This window comes from Artemia franciscana, chromosome 18 (assembly GCF_032884065.1).
Source record: "Artemia franciscana chromosome 18, ASM3288406v1, whole genome shotgun sequence".
In the NCBI taxonomy this organism is placed as follows: domain Eukaryota; kingdom Metazoa; phylum Arthropoda; class Branchiopoda; order Anostraca; family Artemiidae; genus Artemia; species Artemia franciscana.
This window is the reverse complement of record NC_088880.1, coordinates 14381774-14407074: the sequence shown is the minus strand read 5'-3', so window position 1 is coordinate 14407074 and position 25301 is coordinate 14381774. Positions and strand designations below refer to the sequence as shown.

General features: G+C 35.9%; 1 protein-coding gene across 1 annotated transcript in view; it reads left to right on the top strand.

Moving 5' to 3' along the window:
• Window positions 1-417: 417 nt before the first annotated feature.
• LOC136038650 (GAS2-like protein 3) overlaps window positions 418-25301 on the top strand; it is a 119240-nt gene continuing 94356 nt past the window's right edge. The window contains exons 1-2 of the mRNA XM_065721900.1: window positions 418-552; window positions 7004-7279. Coding sequence (XP_065577972.1) covers window positions 7018-7279 — 262 coding nt within the window. The 5' untranslated portion in view covers window positions 418-552; window positions 7004-7017. The remainder of the gene's footprint in view (window positions 553-7003; window positions 7280-25301) is intronic.

The window sequence follows — 25301 nt, the reverse complement described above, 5'->3', positions numbered from 1 at the left end:
TCTTCCATTCTTGTGGCAATATTAGAGTATGTTTTATCCGTTTCCAACTGTATTTGAACAAACTACTGGGTGCAAAAGTCAAACTTATTCGTAAAGAATTGGAATGGAGAGAGCCTCCTTATATTTTCAATGGTTTCTGTTCGTTTCAAGTTGTAATGCCACTCTTTACTTTTAATTAAAGCAATTTGCTTTTTTTCTGTAACTTATATTTTGTTTTTTAATACCATACCGAAAGCTAACTGAATGTGAAGAAGGCTAACACCCTCTCAAACTCTTTGCATATTATTATTTACTTTTCCTTAAATTAATTTTTTATTTTTCCAAGAATAAGAAATGACCGGTTACATGCAATTCGATATTGCAATAAATGGCAGATGGAATGTCTGTTGTAAGAATGCTTCCTTTCCCGGGGAATTTTATTGATTGTGGGGACTCGGGAAAGGATCTGGCTGCAGATTTTAATGGAAAGAACTGCTCTAACTATGTACTAGGAGGTTTAAATATTGCTATCAATGTGGATAAACTGATGAATACTCAATGTGCACTATAGAGGTAAGCCTAGTTAAAAAAGAAACTTCAATATGTGTGTTCTCGAGAGCGGCTTTAACTAAACAGTGAAAAAGTAGCTATTGTTTCAAAAAGTAGTGGCAATCATTGTTTTTTTTATTATTCGTCAAAATTTTAAGGTTAACAGCAACAAGGGCATAGGCTATCCAGTATTTTTGTTCTAGGGAGGGTTTTTTTTCGAAGGTGGGGGCAAAAAACTTTAAAACGTATCAAAAACTGTTTATATGCATTTTTGTTACATTTTAATGGGTCGATACAATTTTTTTGGTAGGGGTTGGGCTCAAACTCTCTCCCCCTGAATACGACCTCAGGCATGAGCACCATTCAGGAAAGGGTGAGAGGCCATGCCCCCTTGAAGTTTGGAAGTCAGAAAATAAAGGCTAAAATGACAATTCCTGCATAGGCGGAGTAAAATGGGGTAAAGTAAACTTTGGTACAAATTGAGTACCAGGAAACCTCAGTCTATACAGTGTAAAAAAAAATATTGAACAAAATTTGCCTGGGACCAAGCGTTTACACAGGGGGAGAGATCTTTCAAACCCCTCTCAAGTTTTTAAGATTAATTATTGTCCCTTCATCTTTTTTAAGTTGTTTGTAACATTCACCACATTTTCTGCATTTCATACAGATGTTTTTATTTGATAGGCTACTATTTTTTAGGGGAGGGGGCTTTAGACCCACCCTGAATGTTTTACTGAAAACTTAGTAAAATTTTGATGGACTGTTTCCTTTATTTAACCGGCTTTAGAGAGTCAGTTCTTGGGGTATATCTTATCAACACACAATTTTAGCAAACATGATAAAATACTGGGTAAGAAGCTAGTTTTAAGTAATAGCCCCACAGCTTCTCTGGGGACATCCAACGTCACTAACGTCTAAAATCAGGTTTTTGTATGAGCTAATTGTTATTTATGGATAAATTAGTTTGGTGCGTTTGTAGTATGTTTAACAATTGTATATTTAGTCTTGTACTCTATTTTTATATTATTTGTTTAAGTTTCTTCATCGTTGAGAATACTGATTTATTTTCTTTTTTAACATTTCCGTAACAAAAACCCATTTTTCACGATGACTTTTGATCATCAGAGCGTAAGCATTATTTATATGTGAATTAATACACTTCTTTTAAGACTGAATTATTTTTTTTTTATTTAGAATGAAATTAAACAGCAATACTTAAATTTAAAACTAACAAAAATGATTCTAAACAGTAGGGGACTGTTATTCCTTGAACCCCTTATTCTTTACGAAGAAATTCGACTAGTATTTTACTAAAGCCATTTTACAATTGACCATAGATCACCAACAAATACTTACATGTGTTGCATTTACCGATTCAAATATTTTAACTCAATGTAAAAAATTTGGAATGAAAATGATCTTTTTTATTCTCAGAGCGGTGAGAAAATAAAAGTTTTGACTTTTATGCTTTTTCTCATATTGTTCTCATGTTAGAACATCCATTCTTGAGGATCAAAGAATGAATGAGCTAAATGAATAGCTTAATGAATGAATGAATGAATGAATAGCTTAATGAATGAGTGGTTGAAAGGGTAGCAGCCTCTCTATTATACAGAATAGTGGTTTTTTGATTTACTTTTAATTTTGCTTTTTAGTTTAATTTCTTTTTAAATTGAGTTTCGTTTATTTTTAATATTATATACAGTTTAACCCAAATACAAGAAGAGCTCCCACCCAACTAAAACCTTATTTTCACGCTAAATCTCAACTTTTGCAAAGCATATTCCCGGAATGAAAATCACCCCTGAAGGAAGTAATCATGAATGATTTTTTCAGGTCATGATATTTATATTTTCTAGGTGAATGCTCTTCTTTAGGTCATTATTTCTCTGTCATTATTACAACGGAATTCCATTTGAGTCGCTCTAGTTCTTGCTCAGTAATCAGAATAAATAAATCGTTGAAATATTTCAAAATCCCACTGTCTTCCTCTGTTGTTATTGTTATTTGTTCGTGAATATATCTTATATTATTTTAAATTCATAACAAAAAAAAACATTTTAGGTTACTAAAATAAACAAAATAGTAAAAACAATGAATAAAAAACATTCACTAGGGAAAATAGGTTGAAAGTAAAACTGCCCTATAATGCCCTATGATTTTGGACCTGATCCGTACTTATCCTGGAAAATCCACCTATTGAATAATAGTATACTTTAAATGCCATCTTGTGCTTCACACTCAAAATACTTCCGTAATAATAAGAAAGCTAATATCTCCTTGTTCTTCATCCTTAGCCCAAACATATACTTCTAATTTAGGGGATGACCGGGGGATGAATTCCGAACTGGGCTAAATATTCGCTTCATACCGATGGGAAGAGAACTTCACGAAAATTAACAGGATTTGGCATTAAAAAACACTTTTTGAGAATTGAGGCACCCCTCTCCTCCAAAATGACCCCCTAACCCTCTCCTTCCCCAACAGTTGTGGTTTCGTATGGCGATCATTCATATTCATTTGTAATACTGAATACACGTTCTACTTATAATACTTTCGTTTTGTGTGGACAGTTTATGCATTTAGGGATAAATATGGCATAATGAACCAAAATGGTCTTTGAAACTAGAAAGATGTGGATATAGCTGTTCAATAGTCCTAAGCCAATTGGCAATCGCAGAATAGTCACTTAATGGCCTTCTAACTTCAGTTAGAACAACATTTCTGCTCACAGCACACTATGACCGTAATCAGCACTTTACTGTGGCAACATCTGGTAATTGAAGACTTTATTTACAACTTTTCAAAATCATAAACCGATTGACTATCTCAGAATTCTTACTCAATTGTATTTTGACGCTGTTCAGGCCAAATATTTGAATTTCCAGCACAAAATAGCAAAAATAGGTATTTTCCTGCTGTACAATACCCTTTCGCCACTTAAAAGGGTACCAAAATATCCAAATTCTGTTACAACAAGTCCTCTTCTGATGTTTAAGGATAACTACTTCAAAATAATCGCCCGTTGTAAAAAACAAGCAAACAAACAAACATAAATCTATCACCAAGTTTCGCCGAAAAATGCAAAATTAGTGTTTTTGCATAAAGGAGCTCTAAACCTCCACGACAGGGCTGCAGGACCTTTTAAGCTTTTAATTAAATTTAAGCTTTTAATTGTTTTAAAAAGTAGAATTGTGGCAAAGTGTCAAACTTTAGCGTAAAGAGCGAGGGATTGCGGAGGGGACAACCCATTTTATATACGGAGTAATTTCTGTTCGTTTTAAGTTTTAATGTCGCTCCTTACTTTCAGCTAAAAAAATTAGTTTTTTTTTATTTAATTTCTGAACGTTTTTGAATTAATGCATGTTTGGTTTTGGCTCTCCTCACACAAACTATTAAAATGAAATTTGTATATTAATTCTTTTTTTTGGCTAAATGGCTTTCTCTTAGTTTTGATCAGACGATTTTGAGAAATAAGGGGTGGAGAAGGAGGCCTAGTTGCCCTCCAATTTTTTGGTTACTTAAAAAGGCCACTAGAACTTTTAATTTTTAACGAACGTTTTTATTAGTAAAAAATATATGTAACTTAAGAATTAACTAGCGTAACAAACTTTCATAATCTCATATTTTTATTATGTATACGAGGGGGTTTGTACCCTCGTTAATACCTCGCTCTTTACACTAAATCTTAAGTTTTGTCCCAATTCTTTAAGAATGACCCCTGAATCAGAAAGGCCGTAGAATAAATAGTTGAAATTACTAAAAATAATTTAGCATAAAGAGCGAGGCATTTATCTCCTCCTAAATACCTCGCTTTTTATGCTAAAGTATTTTTAGAACCCCTCATATGCGTAATAATCTCTGTTCGTTTTAAGTTTCAAAGCTACTCCTTCCTTTCATTTGAAGAAAAACGTTTTCATGTTTATTTTTCATTGTTTTCTTATAGCAATGCTAGAAAATCCTGCGCCCTTTTCGTTGAATTTTTTCCCCCATGACAGATTCCTCCAAGGAAAGATCCTCCAGCATAGCCCCTCCCCTCAGCCCCACCCCCAAACAAAATAAAATCCCCCTGAAAACGTCTGTACACTTCCCAATAACCATTACTATATGTGAACACTGGTCAAAGTTTGTAACTTGCAGCCCTCCCCCAGGGATTGTGGGGGAGTACGTCATCCCCAAAGACATAGTTATTATGGTTTTTGACTATGCTGAACAAAATGGCTCTCTCAAAATTTTGATCCGTTGACTTTGGGGGAAAATGAGCGTGGGAGGGGGCCTAGATGCCCTCCAATTTTTTGGTCACTTAAAAAGGGCACTAGAATCTTTCATTTCCGTTAGAATGAGCCCTCTTGCAAAATTCTAGGACCACTTGGTCGATACGATGACCCCTGGGGAAAAGAAAAAACAAACAAATAAACACGCACCCGTGATTTGTCTTCTGGCAAAAAATACAAAATTCCACATTTTTGTAGATAGGAGCTTGAAACCTCTACAGTAGGGTTCTCTGATACGCTGAATCTGATGGTGTCATTTTCGTTAAGATTCTACGACTTTTAGGGGGTGTTTCCCCTATTTTCTAAAATAAGGCAAATTTTCTCAGGCTCGTAACTTTTGATGGGTAAAACTAAACTTGATGAAATTTATATATTTAAAATCAGCATTAAAATGCGATTCTTTTGATGTAGCTATTGATATCAAAATTCAATTTTTTAGAGTTTTGGTTACTATTGAGCCGGGTCGCTCCTTACTACAGTTCGTTACCACGAACTGTTTGATAAATAGATAGCCAGATTTATCACACGAAAGCCCTATTGGGCCATTTGCTATTTAATTAGTCACAAAGCTAAATTAAGAATTTTTTGAGTGGGGTGTGGACAGGAACAGTTAAAAAAAAATACTCATTAACAAAAATTAATGTTGCAAGTTGCCTTGTCATATCCCCATCATTGAAGCCCAGACACCATACCCAAAATCGACAGGCTCACAAAAAAGAGAATAAAACAAATCTGCCAAAAAAAGAAAAAAGAAAACACATTCTTAAGATCGAGCAAGCAAGTTTAGTTATATGATTAATTTTTCATGAAAACGAGGTTTATCTTATAATTTTATGACGAAATCATTCGTAAACTGATCGTGCGAGGAGTATCATGTCTGAATCTCTAACAGGTCAAGAGCAAAATCTTGGGTAAGAGGGCTGCTGAACCAAAGGCGCCAATGTGATTCTAGGTGGGCACCAAATTAAAACATTTACTTTAAAAAAGATTAAAAAAAGAACGGAAAGAGTGTGCCAGAAATTTCTCAGGAGGAGGGTCGCCCCCTCCAACCTCATTGTATCTGTTCCTAGCCTAAATTGCTTTTAAGTCTTTCATTCATCTAATTTCAACCAAATTAGCTATATAGCTAAAATAAATAGATTGATAGATTTATTCACACGATTGGGCCATTCGCTATTTAATTAGTCACAAAACTAAAATTAAGGGTTTTTGAGGGAGGAGGGGGTTTATTACTAGTCAAAATTTACCTTTCGATTTCCAAGTATTTTTGGACTTTTTACCAAAATATCTGGAAATATCCTTCGATCCCCTTGCAAATTCAGCCATCAGTCTTCGTTTCTTGTCCATTCTATACTTATGCCCACATTTTTATTTTATCCATTTTGAACTTTTAGCTACAAGGCTACTTTTCAATATGTCATTGTGAATAGTAAATAGCTATAACTGTGTTAGAAGTGTGTAGTTACACGTTTACGAAACGTGTTGAAGATGTCAGTTTCATTTTCAACCGGTGTCTCTATTTTCGTGAAATAGAAGAGTAAGTTCATGTTCAATGAAAAACCTTTGCAGCAATTATAAATTTTTATGCCAATTTTGCAGATATATACAGAACCGGCTGAAGATAAATAATTTTTGTCTGTTTTAAGTTTCAACTTTGCTCTTTACATTCATAGGAAAGCTTTGATTTTTGTTGCTAATTGGGTAAATCACCTACGAATAATTGATCAAATTGACAAATATACTTAAAAAAAAGCTTAAAAAAAGAAAAAAGCGGAATGCGAATGAGGGCGCTAGAAAAATCTTGAGGGACCTAAGGCCCCCCTGCCCCACCATAGATCTGCCTCTGCCTCCTCCTCCTATGTAATGGTTTTGTCAAGCTTTTGGGGCTTAAATATTCTACAGTATGTGAAAAGAGGTGAATCGATTATCAGTGGTGAATCCGGGGAGACATGCAAGCTATGGGGTCTTAGATCCAGGAATATACAGAGGGGGGAAGGGGTAGATGAGGATTGTTTCACCAAGGGCTTATGTAGATTAATTGTTCCGTGTCTAACACTGTTCAACTGCCCTACAGTCTTTATTCCAATATATTTCCATTCGTATCGTTGACGGTATTATTACAACCATGGTTATTAATATATATGCTCTACGTGTCCGCTTAAACGTATGCACGCTACATTACCAAAATATTTTTTTTTCAGATTCTTTTGTAAAGATGTCCAGCTTTCGGCATCTTCCATCCCGTTCGGCGGCGTCAACACCTGCCCGTGGGATAGGAAAGCGATGGATTGGCGCAGCGCTCGGTGCAAATAACGACGCAAGTTTAGGTTGGGGCTTGAGTGCAATCAGTAATCCAGAGTTGCCTCAGACAGAAGCAGAGCTTGCTCAGTTTTATCATGAACGGATAATGGAGGCTCAGCAGCGACATTTAGAGCCACTTAGAGAGGATTTAGCTGATTGGTTAAATAGGATTTTCGGTACTTTTTGCTTTACTCACTTTTGTACTTTTTGCATTGATTGTGAAATGCAGTTACAAAGTAAAACAAAAAAACGTTATCTTGCTTAAAACAACTATTCAGTCAAAAATAAATCTTTATTACCATTCATATTTTCCCACGGCCGTGCTGACTCATGAAAGGCCTAAGGATTCACACAATTCATTAGCCCCTGCTCCTCCAAAATCCATATATGTCTCATGTTCAAGTGCTATTTGCATGCCTTGAATGCCAAGGGGCCAAAAAAATTTCATCATTCGTTATCCGATCTCCATGGCTCTGTGTATCGCAGTTCAGCTATTTAGTAAAATTGGCCTATGAGTGTGTTAAATTTTTCAAAATTTCATTGGCAACATGTGCGAAAAGAGATACACCTATATCTTTCACAGAGGTTACTGTAAGCAACCCAACCGAAGGAAAAAATAAGCTGAAATTGCACCCCCTTTACATATCAGAAAGTGGCTGGTATTTAATGATAACTATAAAGCGGAAGCGTCATTTCAGTTTTGATTGAAAGCCAATAATTTTTCAAGGAAAAAAATGAATAAAAGCAAACTTTACGTGATATTCTATCGTTTTCAACATATACATATGATAGTATTTGTTAATCTTACAGTTGGGTGGTTCCACCGCTGACCCCAATGGATTAAATTGGAAGAGAAGATGGTGGACCATATTCCCCCTAGAATTCCCCCTAGGTTCAGAAAAAATCATTTCTGGTATTTTCATTAAATATACATTTTGCATTTTCCCTAAAAAGATCGAAAAAAACGACCAACTGTCCCTCCCTACATTTTTGTAAATTGACGTCACGGCTTGTCCCCCTAATAAAATATCCTTTTCAAAAGAATTTTTTCTTGCTAGTTCGATGAATATGAAGCTATATGAGCAAAATAATCAAAATCAAAGTTCACGCTAAATTCAATAGTATTTAGGCTCAGAAACCAAACTTTGACGGGAAAAATCGATAGAAATCCTGAATGATTCTTACAACCGTCTTACCGAAGGTTTCTATTTTTGAGAAAACATACCAACAAAACATACCAACATACCTAACAGCACAGTATTTATCATTAAAAATTTTGTCCTTGTCAGTGAAACGGCACATATAAAGATAATAGAACTAAATTTTTAGCTAGAGCACTCGAACGTATCTCAAATACCAAAAATAGTGTTTTTAATTTTGTTTCTTAAAACTAAACAGCCACGCCTGTTTTTCCATTACCACCCTACTTCTCAAATTGAGACTAATTATAACTCCTAAAGGTCACTAAATAAATTTTAGCGCAAATTTTTAATCTTCCATACAATTTTCCTATTTCAGCAGAGCTCAAATTGAAACTTTGTCGTCTTCCTTCTAAGCGATTGGCTAATTTTTCCGAAATAAATCGTTGTAATCTGGCTAATGAAGCCCAAGCTTGGCAATTTTTGGAATAGATTTAATTGCAGAGTAGAAACAGTAATCTTTGGTCCGTGTTAAAAATAACAGTAAAAAATTTCCGGAAAAGTTTTCTTGAAAAAATTGCTATTTATTTTTCTGAAGAGAAACAACTATTGCAGACCGTAAATTATTTTGTGGACTTTTCAAATTTGGAAAATGTAGCACCTATGTAGCACCGTGCAGAAAAAGCAAACCAAAATTCAGCTAAAAAAAAAAATTCCAAAAAATATTGTCCAGCTTAGTCCAAAGCAAGCTTAGACCACTAAATACAAGATTTGCAATATTGTCGAAAGAACTGCCGTCTCGAATTTTTTCTTTTTTATTGGGGTCTTTGAAGCACTATTTGGGTTTTTTCAGCTCCCTAATCATAAATTATCTGACCCTCTTCCCCAGTTAGGGTTAGTAGGTTCTTTTGGAACAAATTGACATTCTGACATTCAAGATCCTTTTTAAAATTTTAAAATTCCTGTTGTTTTGAATCTTTTAACTATCTCTAATACCCTTTTTATTCAAGGCTACTGTCAAAGGGAAAATCTAACCAACATAAGCACGGCTCATTGTCTCATAAGGTGAAATGGTATGGGAAACCCCCAAGCTGTCTCTTCCATGTTCTAAGCCCGTTGATAGTCATTAAAAAATAACCGCCTATATTTCTTTACGGAGGGGAATAGCTCCAGCAATTTTATTGGGGGGGGAGGGCAAGAGTGGTCCATATCCAGATAGTCAAGAGGCATGGACTATATAATAGTTATTTTCTCCAAATTATTCGGGGGGGGGGGAGCAACTGCCCACCATGTGCCCCGAAACGAAACCTCTTTTTTTACAGTATGTTATCTTCTGCATAGTTAATTTGCGACAATCGTTTCGTCCAGCCTTAATGTAAGCAAAACTTGTAAAAAAAAACATTGTTAAAAGAAAGTCCTTGTGTCACGCTCACAAGTGAAAAAAACAGTGTTATTGATTGATTCCTTCTATGATTTTTGTTTTATTTCTCCTCTCCCATCCCCCTAATATTGATTTTGAACCAATCAACACAAAATTAGAGCAAATACCTGAATAATTTGACACCATTTGGTAAGAACCCTTAGGGGTGCGAAAGAAGACTTGTAGGGAGGACTTCCGAAAGTACTTATGCAAAGGCATCAAATAGGGTACTAATTAAAGATAGTATTCATTAACACCACTCATAAAAATATCGGGCGGCTATTTATTTTTTTAATTTAGGAGAGTGGCAATTTTTTCGCTTTTTTAAAATGGAATTCTGAAAAAGGGCATTTCTCAATGCAAATGGAAAAAGAATTTTTTTGAAATCTAGATAAAAAAAATATAGAGGGAGGAGTTGAAAATGACCCCCCTCCTGTCCCTTTCAAATTGGCGCCAGTGCCATTATTTAAGCAAAACTTTATAGGCCGCTAAACAGAATATGGGATCGTGCAATGAACTTCTAAGGGCTACAGACCCGGTAAGGAGCGGACAGGCAAGGAAATAAAAGAATTTTCTTTCGGAGAAAAATGTGAAATCACCACTTTCGTTTTGGGTATGGCAACATTATTAATGCAACGATAATTATCAGACCCAGCAAATAATTATATTAATATAATGATTATACCCAAGAGCTGAGGCTTTTCCTTACTAATCTTGACCAAATTAAGTGCTCTATTGAAATAGCCACACTCTTCGCTTTTGATATTAGTCAGCATGTTTTTATACCACTTAAAATGGCTACGTCTTCTTCAATAAAAAGGGAATAGTCTTTACTTATAAAGTCTATTTTGTGTCTTCAAAAAATAGAAAAAAGCATTTGCCTGCAGATGAAGAGTCAATAGATCTCAAAATAAGCAAAAGTTATCATTATAAAAGGGTAGTTACAACCCTCAGCCTTTTTCAAAGTGCAAAGATTTAATTCATCGAAGAAACAAGTATAACATTGTGGGTATAATTTCCCATGGAACAGGGGGGGGGGAAGTAACTTCCCCCAACCCTATGTCCCCCCCCCAAAAAAAAAAAAAAAAATTAGCGTCTTAAAAAATCTTGTCAAAACTAAAACAGGCCTAAATAATTCAAGTATCCACAGAAGACCATTTTTCTTTAGTATACAGTCGCCTTTATGGCATTATATGGCTCATTTTCAATGTTCACTGTCATTTTCACTTGACTTGGGAAAATAGACACCAAATTGGCCTCCCCGAGGATTTTGACGAAATTTCACCGCTGTATTAGATGAACATTTTAATTTGCGATTCAAATTCATCCAATATTACTACATGTATTTTCTAAATGTTGAAGTTTTCAGGAAATATAAAATTATGCCTTCGCACCAGCGAGGTATTGAGGGTTGTTGCAGACCCCATTTACGGATAATTTCTGTTATTTTTAAGGTTCAATAAGTCTTTACTTGCCTACAATATTTGTGTGTGTGTTTAATCTGGATCCAAAAGGTATTTTATTTTATTTACATAAAATATCTTGTGTAAGAAATGTATTTTAGCAATAATACACATGTATATATACTCTAAGCAAGACACATAATCACGGTTGGGGGCCATCAGACCTGCCCTACCCTCCCTCAGAATTCTTATGGTGCCTCATAATTTCCAATATTTTTACGTTTGTTTCCCTTTTTTGTAAATTCTCCATCTGTATCGTGTATCCTTTTTGAATGTAAATGTGTAAGCTTTAGATACCCCAGCCTTAAGCGGGCAGACATATTCAGTAGAAATTTGCATCCAAGGTTTGCCCGTAACCTAAATTTTCCGAATGATATTCCACTATTTTTAACTCAAAAGCAAATATCTTCTGCATTACTAAACGTCGCTTATGCGAATTTTACTCATAATCTAACCAATGGAATGTTTTACCGTAATAAAGTGTAAGAAACCTATAAAAAATTATCGAAGATTGCTATCTCTCTTATTGTGAAAAGAGAACATTGCGCTCCAAATAAGGCATATATTGGAATATGGAAATTCAAGTATGTATTTATTACATTTGCTGATAATGAAATAAACATACCGAGCATTTGATCGATCGCTGTACCGGTCTGTGCTGTTATTCTCTTTATCAATTAATTTGGCGAGGTTCGAATGCTTTATCAACGTGTAATACCAAAGTTACAATGTTGAAAATGTGTAAGAGTCCTTTTCCATTAACGATGACATCGTAGAATTGGCTATCAGATTACTCAATTTTCATTGATGGTCCAGTTAGAACTATCTAAGTTCGAATCTTTTCTGTTATACCTATATCAATGTTCAAAATGTGTTTATACGGATATAAAGTTTAAAGTAAGGAGTGATTTATGACAAAATGCATGAGAAATCCATAATTTTTGAAATGTATTTGCACGTTAGGGAGGGGGGTTAGGGTTAAAAGTATTTTAGGATTTTCAGCATTACTTATGTCATTCCTAGAAACTCTTCACTTTACTCAACCCCCAACCTACCATGATGTGCAAATATATAGCCCGTATTATATATTTCTCATGCATTTTGCCATGCGTCAATCTTGTTTCAACTTGAAATCTGTATATTGTAGCAACTTAATCGACTAGTAAATAGTAGTGTAGGTATAACGGAAACGATTCCAGAGTTCAATTAACATTAACAAACCTGTACTACGATTTTTAATAGTTGGATGTATGTAACGTTTTTATGGCACTTGGTATTAACCAAGTGACATATAGCGATCGCAAATTCTGTCGTTCGGTCTCTCTGTCGGTCTATGGGTCCCGGTTTTGCTAGTTTAGGCACTTCCAGATAAGCTAGGACGATGAAATTTGACAGGTGTATCAGGGACCTGACTAGATTAAATTATAAACAGTCGTCTCCGTGATTCGACCATCTGGGGGGAGTGAGGGGACGGTTAATTCGGAAAAATTAGAAAAAATGAGGTATTTATAACTTAAGAACAGGTTATCAGATCTTAATTAAATTTGATATTTAGAAGGATATCGTGTCTCAGTGCTGTTATTTTATATCCCGACTGGATCCGGTTACATTGGGGGGAGTTGGAGGGGGAACCTAAAATCTTGGAAAACGCTTGAGTGGAGGGATCGGTATGAAACTTGGTGGGAAAAATACACACAAGTCCTAGATACGTGATTGACATAACCTGAACGGATCCGCTCTCTTTGGGGGAGTTGGGGGGAGGGTCAATTCTGAAAAATTACCAAAAAATTAGGTATTTTTAACTTACGAAGGAGTGGTTGGATCTTAATGAAATTTCATATTTAGAACGACCTTGTAACTCAGATCTCTTTTTTAAATCCCAACCGGATCCAGTGTCATTGGGGAGAGTTGGGGCGGGAAGAACCGGAAATCTTTGAAAAGGCTTAGAGTGGAGAGATCAGGATGAAAATCGGTGGGAAGAATAAGCACAAGTTTGAGATACGTGGCTGACATAACCGGACAGGATCTGCTCTCTTTGGGGGAGCTGGGGGGATAATTCGGAAAAACTAGAAAAAATGAGGCTAGAAAAAATGAGGTATATGTAACTTACGCACGGGGTTACTTACGAAGGTAACTTACGCACGGGGTTACTTACGAAGGATCTTGTGCTTCAGAACTCTTATTCTAAATCCCGACCAGATCTGGTGACATTGGGGGGAGTTGGAGGGGGAAACCGGAAACCTTGGAAAACATGAAAACTGAGGTATGTTTGTCTTACGAATGTGTAATCGGATCTTAAATGAAACTTGATATATAGAAATCTTTTATGTCTCAGATGCTCCATTTTCAATTTGAATCGGATCCGGGGACACAGGGAGCTGGAGGAGGGAAACAGAAATCTTGGAAAACGCTAAGAGTGGAGAGATCGGGATGAAACTTGATGGGGAGAATAAGCACAAGCTCTAAATACGTGATTGGCGTAATTAGAACGGATCCGCTCTCTTTGGGGTATCTTGAAAATTGAATGAATCTTGAAAATTGAATTGAAATGAAAATTGAGGTATCTTTGTCTTGCGAATGTGTAATCGGATCTTAATGAAATTTGATATATAGAAAGCTTTTATGTCTCAGATGCTCCATTTTCAATTCGAATCGGATCCGGGGACATAGGGAGCTGGAGGGGGGAAACAGAAATCTTGGAAAACGCTTAGAGTGGAGAGATCGGGATAAAACTTGATGGGAAGAATAATCACAAGTTCTAAATACGTGATTGGCATAATTAGGACGGATCCGCTCTCTTTTTGGGAGTTGGGGGGGCGGTTAAATCAGAAAATTAGAAAAATTGAGGTATTTTTAACTTAAGAACCGGTGACCGGATCTTAATGAAATTTGATATTTAGAAGGAAATCATATCTCAGAGCTCTAATTTTAAATGCCGACTAGATATGGTGATATTGGGCGGAGTTGGAGGGGGAAACCGGAAATCTTGGAAACGCTTAGAGTGGAGAGATCAGAATGAAACTTGGTGGATAGAATAAGCAAATATCATAGATACGTGATTGACGTAACTGGACTGGATCCGATCTCTTTGGGGAAGTTGGGGGGCAGTGCTTTGATGAGTTTGGTGCATCTGGACGTGCTAGGACGACGAAAATTAGTAGGCATTTCAGGGACCTGCACAAATTGACTTGATAAAGTCGTTTTCACCAATTCAACCATCTGGGGGATGAAGGGAGAGGTAAAATTAGAAAGAATGTAGTATTTTTAACTTACGATTGGGTGATCGGATTTTAATGAAATTTGATATTTAGAAAGACATCGTGTCTCAGAGCTCTTATTTTAAGTCCCGACCGGCATTAAGCCTCTGATTTTCCTTTTAAATCATTCCATTGAATCTTAGAATTTTGCTAGAGTTCACGCCATATGAGCTCTTAGCTCTTGTTTGAGTGAAGAACTATACTTCCTCAACTACACCAGCTTTCGAACAAAGAATTCCTTCTGGATTAACACTCATTTTTAATGGATTTTGCTCTGACTAATTTATGGGTTAGTGTCGATTTCCAACAATGGATTTCTAAAAAATACTTACTATAGAAGCATCTTCAATCTAAGCTAATATACTACTTGATGATGGCGTTGCCAAAAAAAAATCTGTTTGAGCATCCCTGTTTTACAGTTTAAACTATTTGCCAAGAAAATACTGTCTTTTAGAGTCACTGCAATAATGGTGACTTAGTTAGGGGAGATTTAGTCCTTGTTTGCATGGAAGGCAGTGGTCGTGAAAAGCTAAAAGAGACTTCAACTAATCGGAAATTGAAAGTTCTAGTACCCCTTTTAAGAGACGAAGGGACTGGATGGCAACCAGCCCCTTCATATAGCTCTTTTACCCATGGATCTTCCCCCCTTGCGCTTGAGGCATCAGATTAATATTTAGATGTATTCATTTTGCTCAGAATAGTTGAAAAGTTGGTTGTGGTGGTCCGATCACTTTGGAACTGACTGCATTCTTTCCTTAGACCACAAGAATCTTCACGGTTTATGATAGAGGGAAAAGGGTATTAGGAAACCTGAAACTTGACTGGAGCCTTTTTTCTCTCGTCGGTTTGAGAATCATACCTGCAAACTCTTGGGCGCGAACACCATACTTCAAAAATAGCTGACTAGGGTGTGATATCCAAAATATGCGATCAATCAGCTTAAAATACCAGGGCAAATAAAGTAGGTCAAGATGATCTCCCTGAAGACTATAGGAATTGAATAGAATTTGTTTTACCGACTCGTCATGCAAGTAGTTCGAGTTTTTAATCGGCTAAGAAACTACAGTGTTCATGAATTTAGCCAGTCAGCCAGGAAAGTCAGCCAGGAAACCTGGCTGACGACAAAAAATTTAAAAGAAAATTGGTTGAGAAGGTATGGCCTTAAACCACAATAACACTGTTCTCTACACATTTTCAATTCATGTGATATACAATTCCGATCCCCCTAAAATGTTTGTTGATCACACTATTAAAAACAATTGTGCAACACTACCATTGTTCAAGAAATTCTATTGAATATTGCCTGAATTGAAAGGGGCTGTTCCCTCCTCAACGCCCCGCTCTTTACGCTAAAGTTTGAAACTTTCTCTCAACTCTACTTTTTAAAACAGAAAAAACCTTAGCGTAAAGAGCGGGGCGTTGAGGAGGGAACAGCTCCTTTAACATACAGAGTAATTTCTATTCGTTATAAGTTTTTGTAACTTTCATTTACAAAAACTTTTTTTTTCATTTAATTTCTAGACGTTTTTGAATTAATTTATATTTTGATTTTGGCTCTCTGCACATGAATGATTAAAACGAAATTTCATATTATTTTTTTTTTTGCTAAATGGCTGTCTCATAGTTTTGATCGGACGATTTTGAGAAAAAAGGAGCGGGGGAGTAGGCCTAGTTACCCTCCAGTTTTTTGGTTGTTTAAAAAGGCAACTAGAACTTTTGATTTTTTACGAACGTTTTTATTAGTAAAAATATACGTAACTTACGAATTAACTTACATAACGAACTTCTATATTCGTATGTTTTTATTACGCATATGAGGATATTCACCCCCTCGTAAATAAGTCGCTCTTTAAACTAAAACTTGAATTGCATCCCAATTCCTTATGAATTATTCCTGAATCGCAAAGGCCGTAGAACAAATAGTTGAAATTAATAAAATTACTTTAGCATAAAGAACAAGGTATTAGGAGGAGGTGAGCCCCTCATATGCGTAATATTTCCTGTTCGTTTTAAGCTCCAGTGCTACTCCCTACTTTTAGTTGAAAAAACTGTTTCATATTTATTTTTTCATTGTTTTTTAAAAAATGCTGAAAAATCCTGCGCTCCCTTCATGGAAATTTTCTTCCACCAGAACAAATTCCTCCATGGAAAGTTTCCCCCACATAACCCCCTCTTTTCAACCCCTTCCCCATCCAACCAATTCCTGTTCGTTTTAAGTTTTAGTGCTGCTCCTTACTTTTAGTTGAAAAAACTGTTTCATATTTATTTTTTTCATTGTTTTTTAAAAGATGCGGAAAAATCCTGTGCTCCCTTCATGGAAATTTTCTTCCACCAGGACAAATTCCTCCATGGAAAGTTTCCCCCGTATAACCCTCTCTTCTAGACCCCTTCCCCATCCAACCAAAAAATCTCCCTGAAAACGTCTGTACACTTCCCAATAACCGTTACTATATGTAAGCACTGGTCAAAGTTTGTAACTTGTAGCCCCTCCCACGGAGACTGTGGGGGAGTAAGTCGTCCCCAAAGACATATTTATAAGGTTTTTTACTATGCCGAACAAAATGGCAATCTCAGAATTTTTATCCGGTGACTTTGGGAAAAATCTAGCATGGGAGGGGGCTTAGGTGCCTTCCAATATTTTTGGTTACTTAAAAGGGATACTAGAACTTTTAATTTCTGTTAGAATAAGCCCTCTTGCAACATTCTAGGACCCCTTGATCACCCCTGGGAAAAAAACAAACAAATAAACACGCATCTGTGATCATTCAAAATTGAAATTCAAAATACAAAATTCCACATTTTTGTGGATAGAAGCTTAAAACTACTACAGTAGGATTCTCTGATATGTTGAATCTTATGGTGCTACTTCGTTAAGATTTTATGACTTTTAGGGGGTGTTTCCCTCTATTTTCTAAAATAAGGCAAATTTTCTCAGACTCGTAACTTTTAGAGGGTACAATTAAACTCGATAAAACTTAAATATTTAAAATCAGCATTAAAATCCGATTCTTTTGATGTAATTATTGGTATCAAAATTCCGTTGTTTAGAGTTTTGGTTACAATTGAGCGGGGTCGCTCCTTACTACAGTTCGTTACCACGAACTGTTTGACTAGTCAAATTTTACAGTAAAGTGAGGAGGCTGGAGGGAAGGTACAACCAGGGCCAAATTTAAAGCTTTGACGCTCCTATGCCGAAGTGTTTTTGCTGCTCCATTTTTACAAGATTTTCGGGGATGTCCCTGAAAATTTGGGGATAGTGGAAGCACTGAACAGAATCCAACTGAAGAGCCAAAAGCAATGAAAGGGAGAGGTGATACCGAACTCTCGGCTATCATTCATGGGATAAATCTGACTGTTTGGGCAAGGAATTCCTGCGTTGTTTTAAAATCACTTTCTGTGAATAGGCTTCATGGCAGAGGAGTGCACCTGGTACTTTGACGATAAATAACATTGGCCGAGATTTTCTTAAGAAAATACACTCTGTGAAGGCCTAGTGGGCTTATTGGTAAATCCAGGCCTGGGCACAACAATCACAAGCCTGAGAAGTAAGGTTAGAGTCCTAAAATGTTTTTTGTAAAATCACTAGCTTCGCGCCACATCAACACCTAGTTGGTGGGGGAACTTCGCAACCCCTCCCCCAAGCCTCCCCACACGCGTAAGTCGTTACGCGCCGAGTTAGTTACGTGCCATTGTAGTTGTGTCCCTGTGTCACACCTTTGAATTTATATATATATAAATAAGTTGTGTGCGTGTGTGTGGGTCTGTCGGGAGACGTCATGTTTGTGTGTTGACTGACGTCATGAAGTTAGTTGTCGTCATTTTTGTTATGACGGTGACTTCATTAAAGGTATTTAAGACATGCGTTCACGGATAAATCTATTAATGTTTAACTGTAAAATGACTGATGAACTTACAATGGCAACAGCCGAGGAAGATGCTCAAAGAGTTTATGCCAAAAAACTTGCTGCTGATAGAGAAAGTAAGAAAAGAAAGCGTGCCGAGGAATCAAAAGAACAGCAAGAAAACAGGCTTGAGGCTGATAGAGAAAGAAAGAACAGAAAGCGTGCCGAGGAACTACCAGAGCAACGCGAAACCAGACTTGCTGCTAAAAGAGAAAGTGAAAAAAGAAGGCGTGCCGAGGGACTACCAGAGCAACATGAAACCAGACTTGCTGCTAAAAGAGAAAGTGTAAAAAGAAGGCATGCCGAGGAACTACCAGAGCAACATGAAACCAGTCTTGCTGCTAAAAGAGAAAGTGAAAAAAGAAGGGGTGCCGAGGAATCACAAGAACAGCAAGAAATCAGGCTTGCTGCTGATAGAGAAAGTAAGTGAAGAAAGCGTGCTGAGGAATCAAAGCAACCTGAAAGTTATCGCCTGGCATTCAGGTACAGCCCAGTCGATGATTATAGCTTGAGTAGATGTGTTCGAATTGGGACTATGTCTAAACTTTGTCCCTATTGCAAGGCCTTGAAATTCAATGGTGAAACAATGGGAATGTGCTGCGCCTCAGGAAAAGTTAAACTTCCTCTATTGGCTGCACCACCAAAGCCATTGAAGACTTTCCTTACTGGAACTACGTCAGAATCTAAGCGTTTTTTATCACAAATCAGAATATAACTCATGTTTCCAAATGACGTCGTTTGGAGCCCAAATCTAAAATCCAGATCAATTTATGTCTACTTTCGAAGTAAAAGGGCAAATTTATCATAGAGCAGGGTCCCTTCTACCATTTTCAGGCGAGAATCATAAATTTTAACAATTGTACTTCATTAGTGATAGAAATTCTGAATTGAATGCACGTTGCCAAATTTCTCCCAACGTTGAAAGGACAATCGTTTCCCAATTGCAAAATCTTTTCCACGAAAATAATAATTTAGTGCGTCTGTTCAAAACAGCCATCGATTTGATGCCTACTGATACGCATAAAATTGTTATTTCCGCTAACAAAACGCCTCCTGGCCAACATGTGCATAGATACAATGCTCCAACTATCGACGAAGTGGCAATCGTTATGGTCAGTGATCAGTTTTTACCTCGAGATATTATTCTTCATAAGCGAAACGCTCAGTTGTTACAAATTGCTGAAACTCATCGATGCTACGATACCCTACAATATCCTATCATTTTTTGGGATGGAGCCGACGGCTATCACTTTAATATTAAATTGATGAATCCAGCCACTAACAAAGAAATGAATAAGAAATGCAGTGCAATGCATTATTATTCCTATAGACTAATGATTCGGCAGGATGAAGAAAATTATATTTTAAAATGCCGTCAATTGTTTCACCGATACGTCGTTGATATGTATGCTAAAATTGAATCAAAACGTTTGCTATATATCCGCCTGAATCGGACCAAGCTCCACTCTGAACAATACATTCATTTGCGAGATGCAGTTGTAAATGACGGTAATAACACAAACGTTGGAAGATTAACAATTTTACCTTCGTCATATACTGGTAGTCCCCGTCATATGCATGAATATGCTCAAGATCCTATTGCGTATGTTCGTCTCTATGGTCGTCCAGATTTATTTATTACATTTACATGTAATCAATCTCGGGACGAGATACAGCAGCTTTTACTTCAAGGACAATCGGCGGCTCATAGACATGACATTACGGCCCGTGTCTTCCGGCAAAAGTTGAAATCACTGATAAACTATATAGTAAAACTTGAAGTGTTTGGGTCAGTGCGATGCTGGATGTACTCAGTGGAATGGCAAAAACGAGGTTTGCCACACGCACATATACTAATCTGGCTACATAAAAAAATTGCTTCGAACGAAATTGATGATGTGATTTCCGCTGAAATACCTAATGAAAATGTCGATAAGGGGTTACATGATATTATTGTAAAAAATATGATACATGGACCTTGCGGTGCACTGAACGAAAATTCACCATGCATGGCCAAAGGAAGGTGCACAAAGCAATATCCTCGACTTTTAGTATCCAACACAATTACTGGCAATGATGGTTACAGACCATATAGAAGAATATCTACTGAAGATGGCGGTAAAACAGCAATAATAAAGAAGCGTAACGGTACCACCATCGAAGTAGATAACCAGTGGGTTGTTCCATATTCCCCATTATTATCAAAAACATTTAATGCACACATAAACGTTGAATACTGTAACTCCGTAAAGGCAATCAAATACATATGTAAATACGTCAACAAAGACAGTGACATGGCAGTTTTTGGCTTGCAGCCCGAAATCAAAGATATCGACGAAATCGTACAATATCAGGCTGGAAGATACATAAGCAGTAATGAAGCTGTTTGGCGAATTCTTTCATTTCCGATACATGAACGTAGTCCAGCTGTTGTTCACTTAGCGGTACATTTACAGAATGGTCAACGTGTTTATTTCTCGGAAACCAACGTGCATCAAAGAGCCCTGAATCCACCGGATACAAAGTTAACCAGTTTCTTTTCGGACCAGGACAAAAGGAATGTTCGATTAGCAATCAACAAAGCACCGGGACACAGGGAGTATAAATGACGACCCGGGGGAAACAGGGGGATATAAATGACGACCGGGACAAAAAAACTAAAAAGAAAAAAAAACTAAAAACTAATAAAAAAACTAAAAAATCTAAAAATCTAAATAAGCTAAAAAAGAAAAAAAAAGGAAAAAAATAAAGGAGAAAAACAAAACTAAAAAACGAATGTATATACAGACCGGGACACCGGGATACAAATGACGACCGGGACCCGGGACACAGGGAATATAAATGACGACCGGGACACAGGGACACAACTCCGGTACACCGGGATACAAATGACGACCGGGACACAGGGAATATAAATGACGACCGGGACACAGGGACACAACTACAACGGGGACACCGGGGGAAACAGGGGGATATAAATGACGACCGGGACAAAAAAACTAAAAAGAAAAAAAAACTAAAAACTAATAAAAAAACTAAAAAATCTAAAAATCTAAATAAGCTAAAAAAGAAAAAAAAGGAAAAAAATAAAGGAGAAAAACAAAACTAAAAAACGAATGTATATACAGACCGGGACACCGGGATACAAATGACGACCGGGACCCGGGACACAGGGAATATAAATGACGACCGGGACACAGGGACACAACTACAACGGGGACACCGGGGGAAACAGGGGGATGTAAATGACGACCGGGACACCGGGACAGGGAATGGTCGATTAGCAATCACCATCAACAAAGCTCAAGGGCAATCATTAGAATCATGAGGTATAGATCTGAATACAGATTGTTTTCCCATGGACCATTATATGTTGCATGTTCAAGAGTCGGTAAACCTGACAATCTATTTATATGCAAAGACAATGGGACAGCAAAGAATGTTGTATATTCGCAAGTTTTACGTAGTTAAAACCATATATATATATCTATCTATATTCACAGGTGGGACATAGGGACACAACTACAATGGCGCGTAACTATTATGGCGCGTAACGACTTACGCGCGCGGGGGGGCTTGGGGGGGGCGCGAAGCGCCCCCACCAACTAGGTGTTGGGGTGGCGCGAAGCGCCACCCCAACAGCTAGTATATATATATATATCTTCTATATATATAAAAATAAGTTGTTTGTCTTTCTGTCGACTGACGTCATGTTTGTGTGTCGACTGACGTCATGTTTGTCGACTGACGTCATTATAAGGATTGAGCTGTATGTCGTCATGAAGTTGTTTGTCGTCTGACGTCATGTTTGTCGACTAACGAAACTACAGACCGGGACACCGGGACACAAATGACGTGTTATGTCTGTTATAACGTAATAGTGGCAACAATCTTGACAGGGCCTTTTGAGGGTGAGGCTTTTCTTATTCCACGCATTCTCATGATTCCAATGGATCTGCCTTTTCAACCTAAAAGATTGCAATTCCCAATTTGATTAGCATATTTAGTTTTCAGTCCAGAACCACTAAAGCTATTATGTAAATATCAAAAATATTTATGTTGTCTGAGCAATAATTTTTAGTTTTTATTTCAAAATAGAAAATTACCTGACAATTTTAGAATTATATCTATCTATATATATAAAAATAAGTTGTCTGTCTGTGGATCAGGTGGCGTCATTTTTCTGTGTCGACTGGCGTCATGAAGTTAGTTGTCGTCATTTTTGCTATGACGGTGACGTCATTAAAGATATTTAAGACATATATGTTCACGTAGAAATCTATTAATGTTTAAGTTTAAAATGACTGATGAACTTACAATGGCAAAAGCCGATGAAGATGCTCAAAGAGTCTATGCCAAAAAACTTGCTGCTCATAGAGAAAGTCAGAAAAGAAAGCGTGCCGAGGAATCAAAAGAACAGCAATGAAACAGGCTTGAGGTTAAAGAACGCAAAACCGCGCAGTTAGATGAAGATCCACCTGGACAGCGAGAGTCAAAACATATCAAAACTGAAAATGATAGCGATGATGATTGGGTTTGGGATCTTGACTTGGATAAGGTCAAGGTTCGGCGATATGTATTTCATAGTGAAGCTGAAAAATAAAGAAGAAAAAGAAAACTGAAAAAAGAAAAAATGTAAAAAACAATATAAATAACGACCGGGACACTCAAGGAGAAATTACAGACTGGGATACCGGGACACAAATGACGACCGGGACACAGGCAATATAAATGACGACCAGGACAACAATGGCAACACCCGAGGAAGCTGCTCAAAACGAATGTATTCACGCCGAAGTAGCTGAGTTGGTAAAGCGTTATGTTTCAGGTTCTAGGTCCGAGAGGCTCCAGGTTTGAACCTTGGCTTTAGCATTAATACAAAAGAAGAAAAAAACTAAAAAAGGTAAAAACTACAAAAAAACTAAAAAGAAAATATATATATATATTTATACATATCATCTTTTCCACAAAAATAATAATTTAGTGCTTTTGCTTAAAAACAGCAATCGAATTGATGCCTCCTGATACGCAACTATCAACAAAGTGGCAATCGTTGTGGTCGGTGATCAGTTCTTACCTCGAGATAATATTCTTTATAGGCGAAACAATCAGTTGACAAGAATTGCTTAAACTCATCGATGGTACGATGCCCTACAATATCCTGACGAATATAAATGACGCCCGGAACACTCAAATAGAAATCACAGACTGGGACACCGGGACACAAATGACGACGGGGACACTGGGAATATAAATGACGACCCGGACACAGGGACACAACTACAACGGGGATGCCGGGGGGCACAGTGGGATATATAAATGACGACGGCAACAAAGGAAATGGTCGATTAGCAATCACCATCAACAAAGCTCAAGGGCAATCAATAGAATCATGAGGTATAGATCTGAATACGGATTGTTTTCCCATGGACCATAATGCGTTGCATGTTCAAGAGTCGGTAAACCTGACAATCTATTTATATGCACAGACGATGGGACAACAAAGAATGTTGTATATTCGCAAGTTTTACGTAGTTAAAAACATATATATATATATATATATATATATATATATATATATATATATATATATATATATATATATATATATATATATATATCTATCTATATATATAAAAATAAGTTGTCTGTCTGTCTGTCTGTGGATGGATCAGGTGACGTCACCTGAAAAAAACTGGATCAGGTGACGTCAAAACTGAAAAAACTAAAAAAAGGCAAAAACTACAAAAAAAACTAAAAACTAATAAAAAAAAATAAAAAAGCTAAAAAACTAAAAAAACTAAAAAAAGGCAAAAACTACAAAAAAAACTAAAAACTAATAAAAAAGCTAATAAAATAAAAAAACTAAAAAAAGGCAAAAACTACAAAAAAAACTAAAAACTAATAAAAAAATAAAAAAGCTAAAAAACTAAAAAAACTAAAAAAAAGGTAAAAAACTAAAAAACTAAAAACTAAAAAAAAATAAAAAAAAGGAAAAAACTGAAAAATAAGCTAAAATAAAGGTAAAAACCAATAAAAAAACTAAAAAAAAAAACTGAAAAAACTAAAAAAAGGCAAAAACTACAAAAAAACTAAAAACTAATAAAAAAAGTAAAAAAGCTAAAAAACTAAAAAAACTAAAAAAACTAAAAAAAGGTAAAAAACTAAAAAAAATAAAAAATAAAAAAAACTAAAAAAAGGAAAAAACTGAAAAATAAGCTAAAATAAAGGTAAAACCAATAAAAAACTAAAAAGAAAAAAAGGAAAAAACTAAAAAAAATTTTCATCTAAAAAACTAAAAAAAAACTAAAAAAGGTAAAAACTAAAAGAACTAAAAAAGAAAAAAATAAATGACGACACTCAAAGAGAAAGCGACCAGGACAAAAGGAATGTTCGATTAGCAATCAACAAAGCACCGGGACACAGGGAGTATAAATGACGACCAGGACATAAGTAAAAAAAAAACTAACAAAACTAAAAAGAAGGTAAAAACTACAAAAAAACTAAAAAGAAAAAAACTAAAAAAAGGCAAAAACTACAAAAAAACTAAAAACTAATAAAAAAGCTAAAAAACTAAAAAAACTAAAAAAAGGCAAAAACTACAAAAAAACTAAAAACTAATAAAAAAAATAAAAAAGCTAAAAAACTAAAAAAACTAAAAAAACTAAAAAAAGGTAAAAAACTAAAAAAACTAAAAACTAAAAAAAACTAAAAAAAAAGGAAAAAACTGAAAAATAAGCTAAAATAAAGGTAAAAACCAATAAAAAACTAAAAAAAAAACTGAAAAAACTAAAAAAAGGCAAAAACTACAAAAAAAACTAAAAACTAATAAAAAAAAAGTAAAAAAGCTAAAAAACTAAAAAAACTAAAAAAACTAAAAAAAGGTAAAAAACTAAAAAAAATAAAAACTAAAAAAAACTAAAAAAAAGGAAAAAACTGAAAAATAAGCTAAAATAAAGGTAAAAACCAATAAAAAACTAAAAAGAAAAAAAGGAAAAAACTAAAAAAAATTTTCAT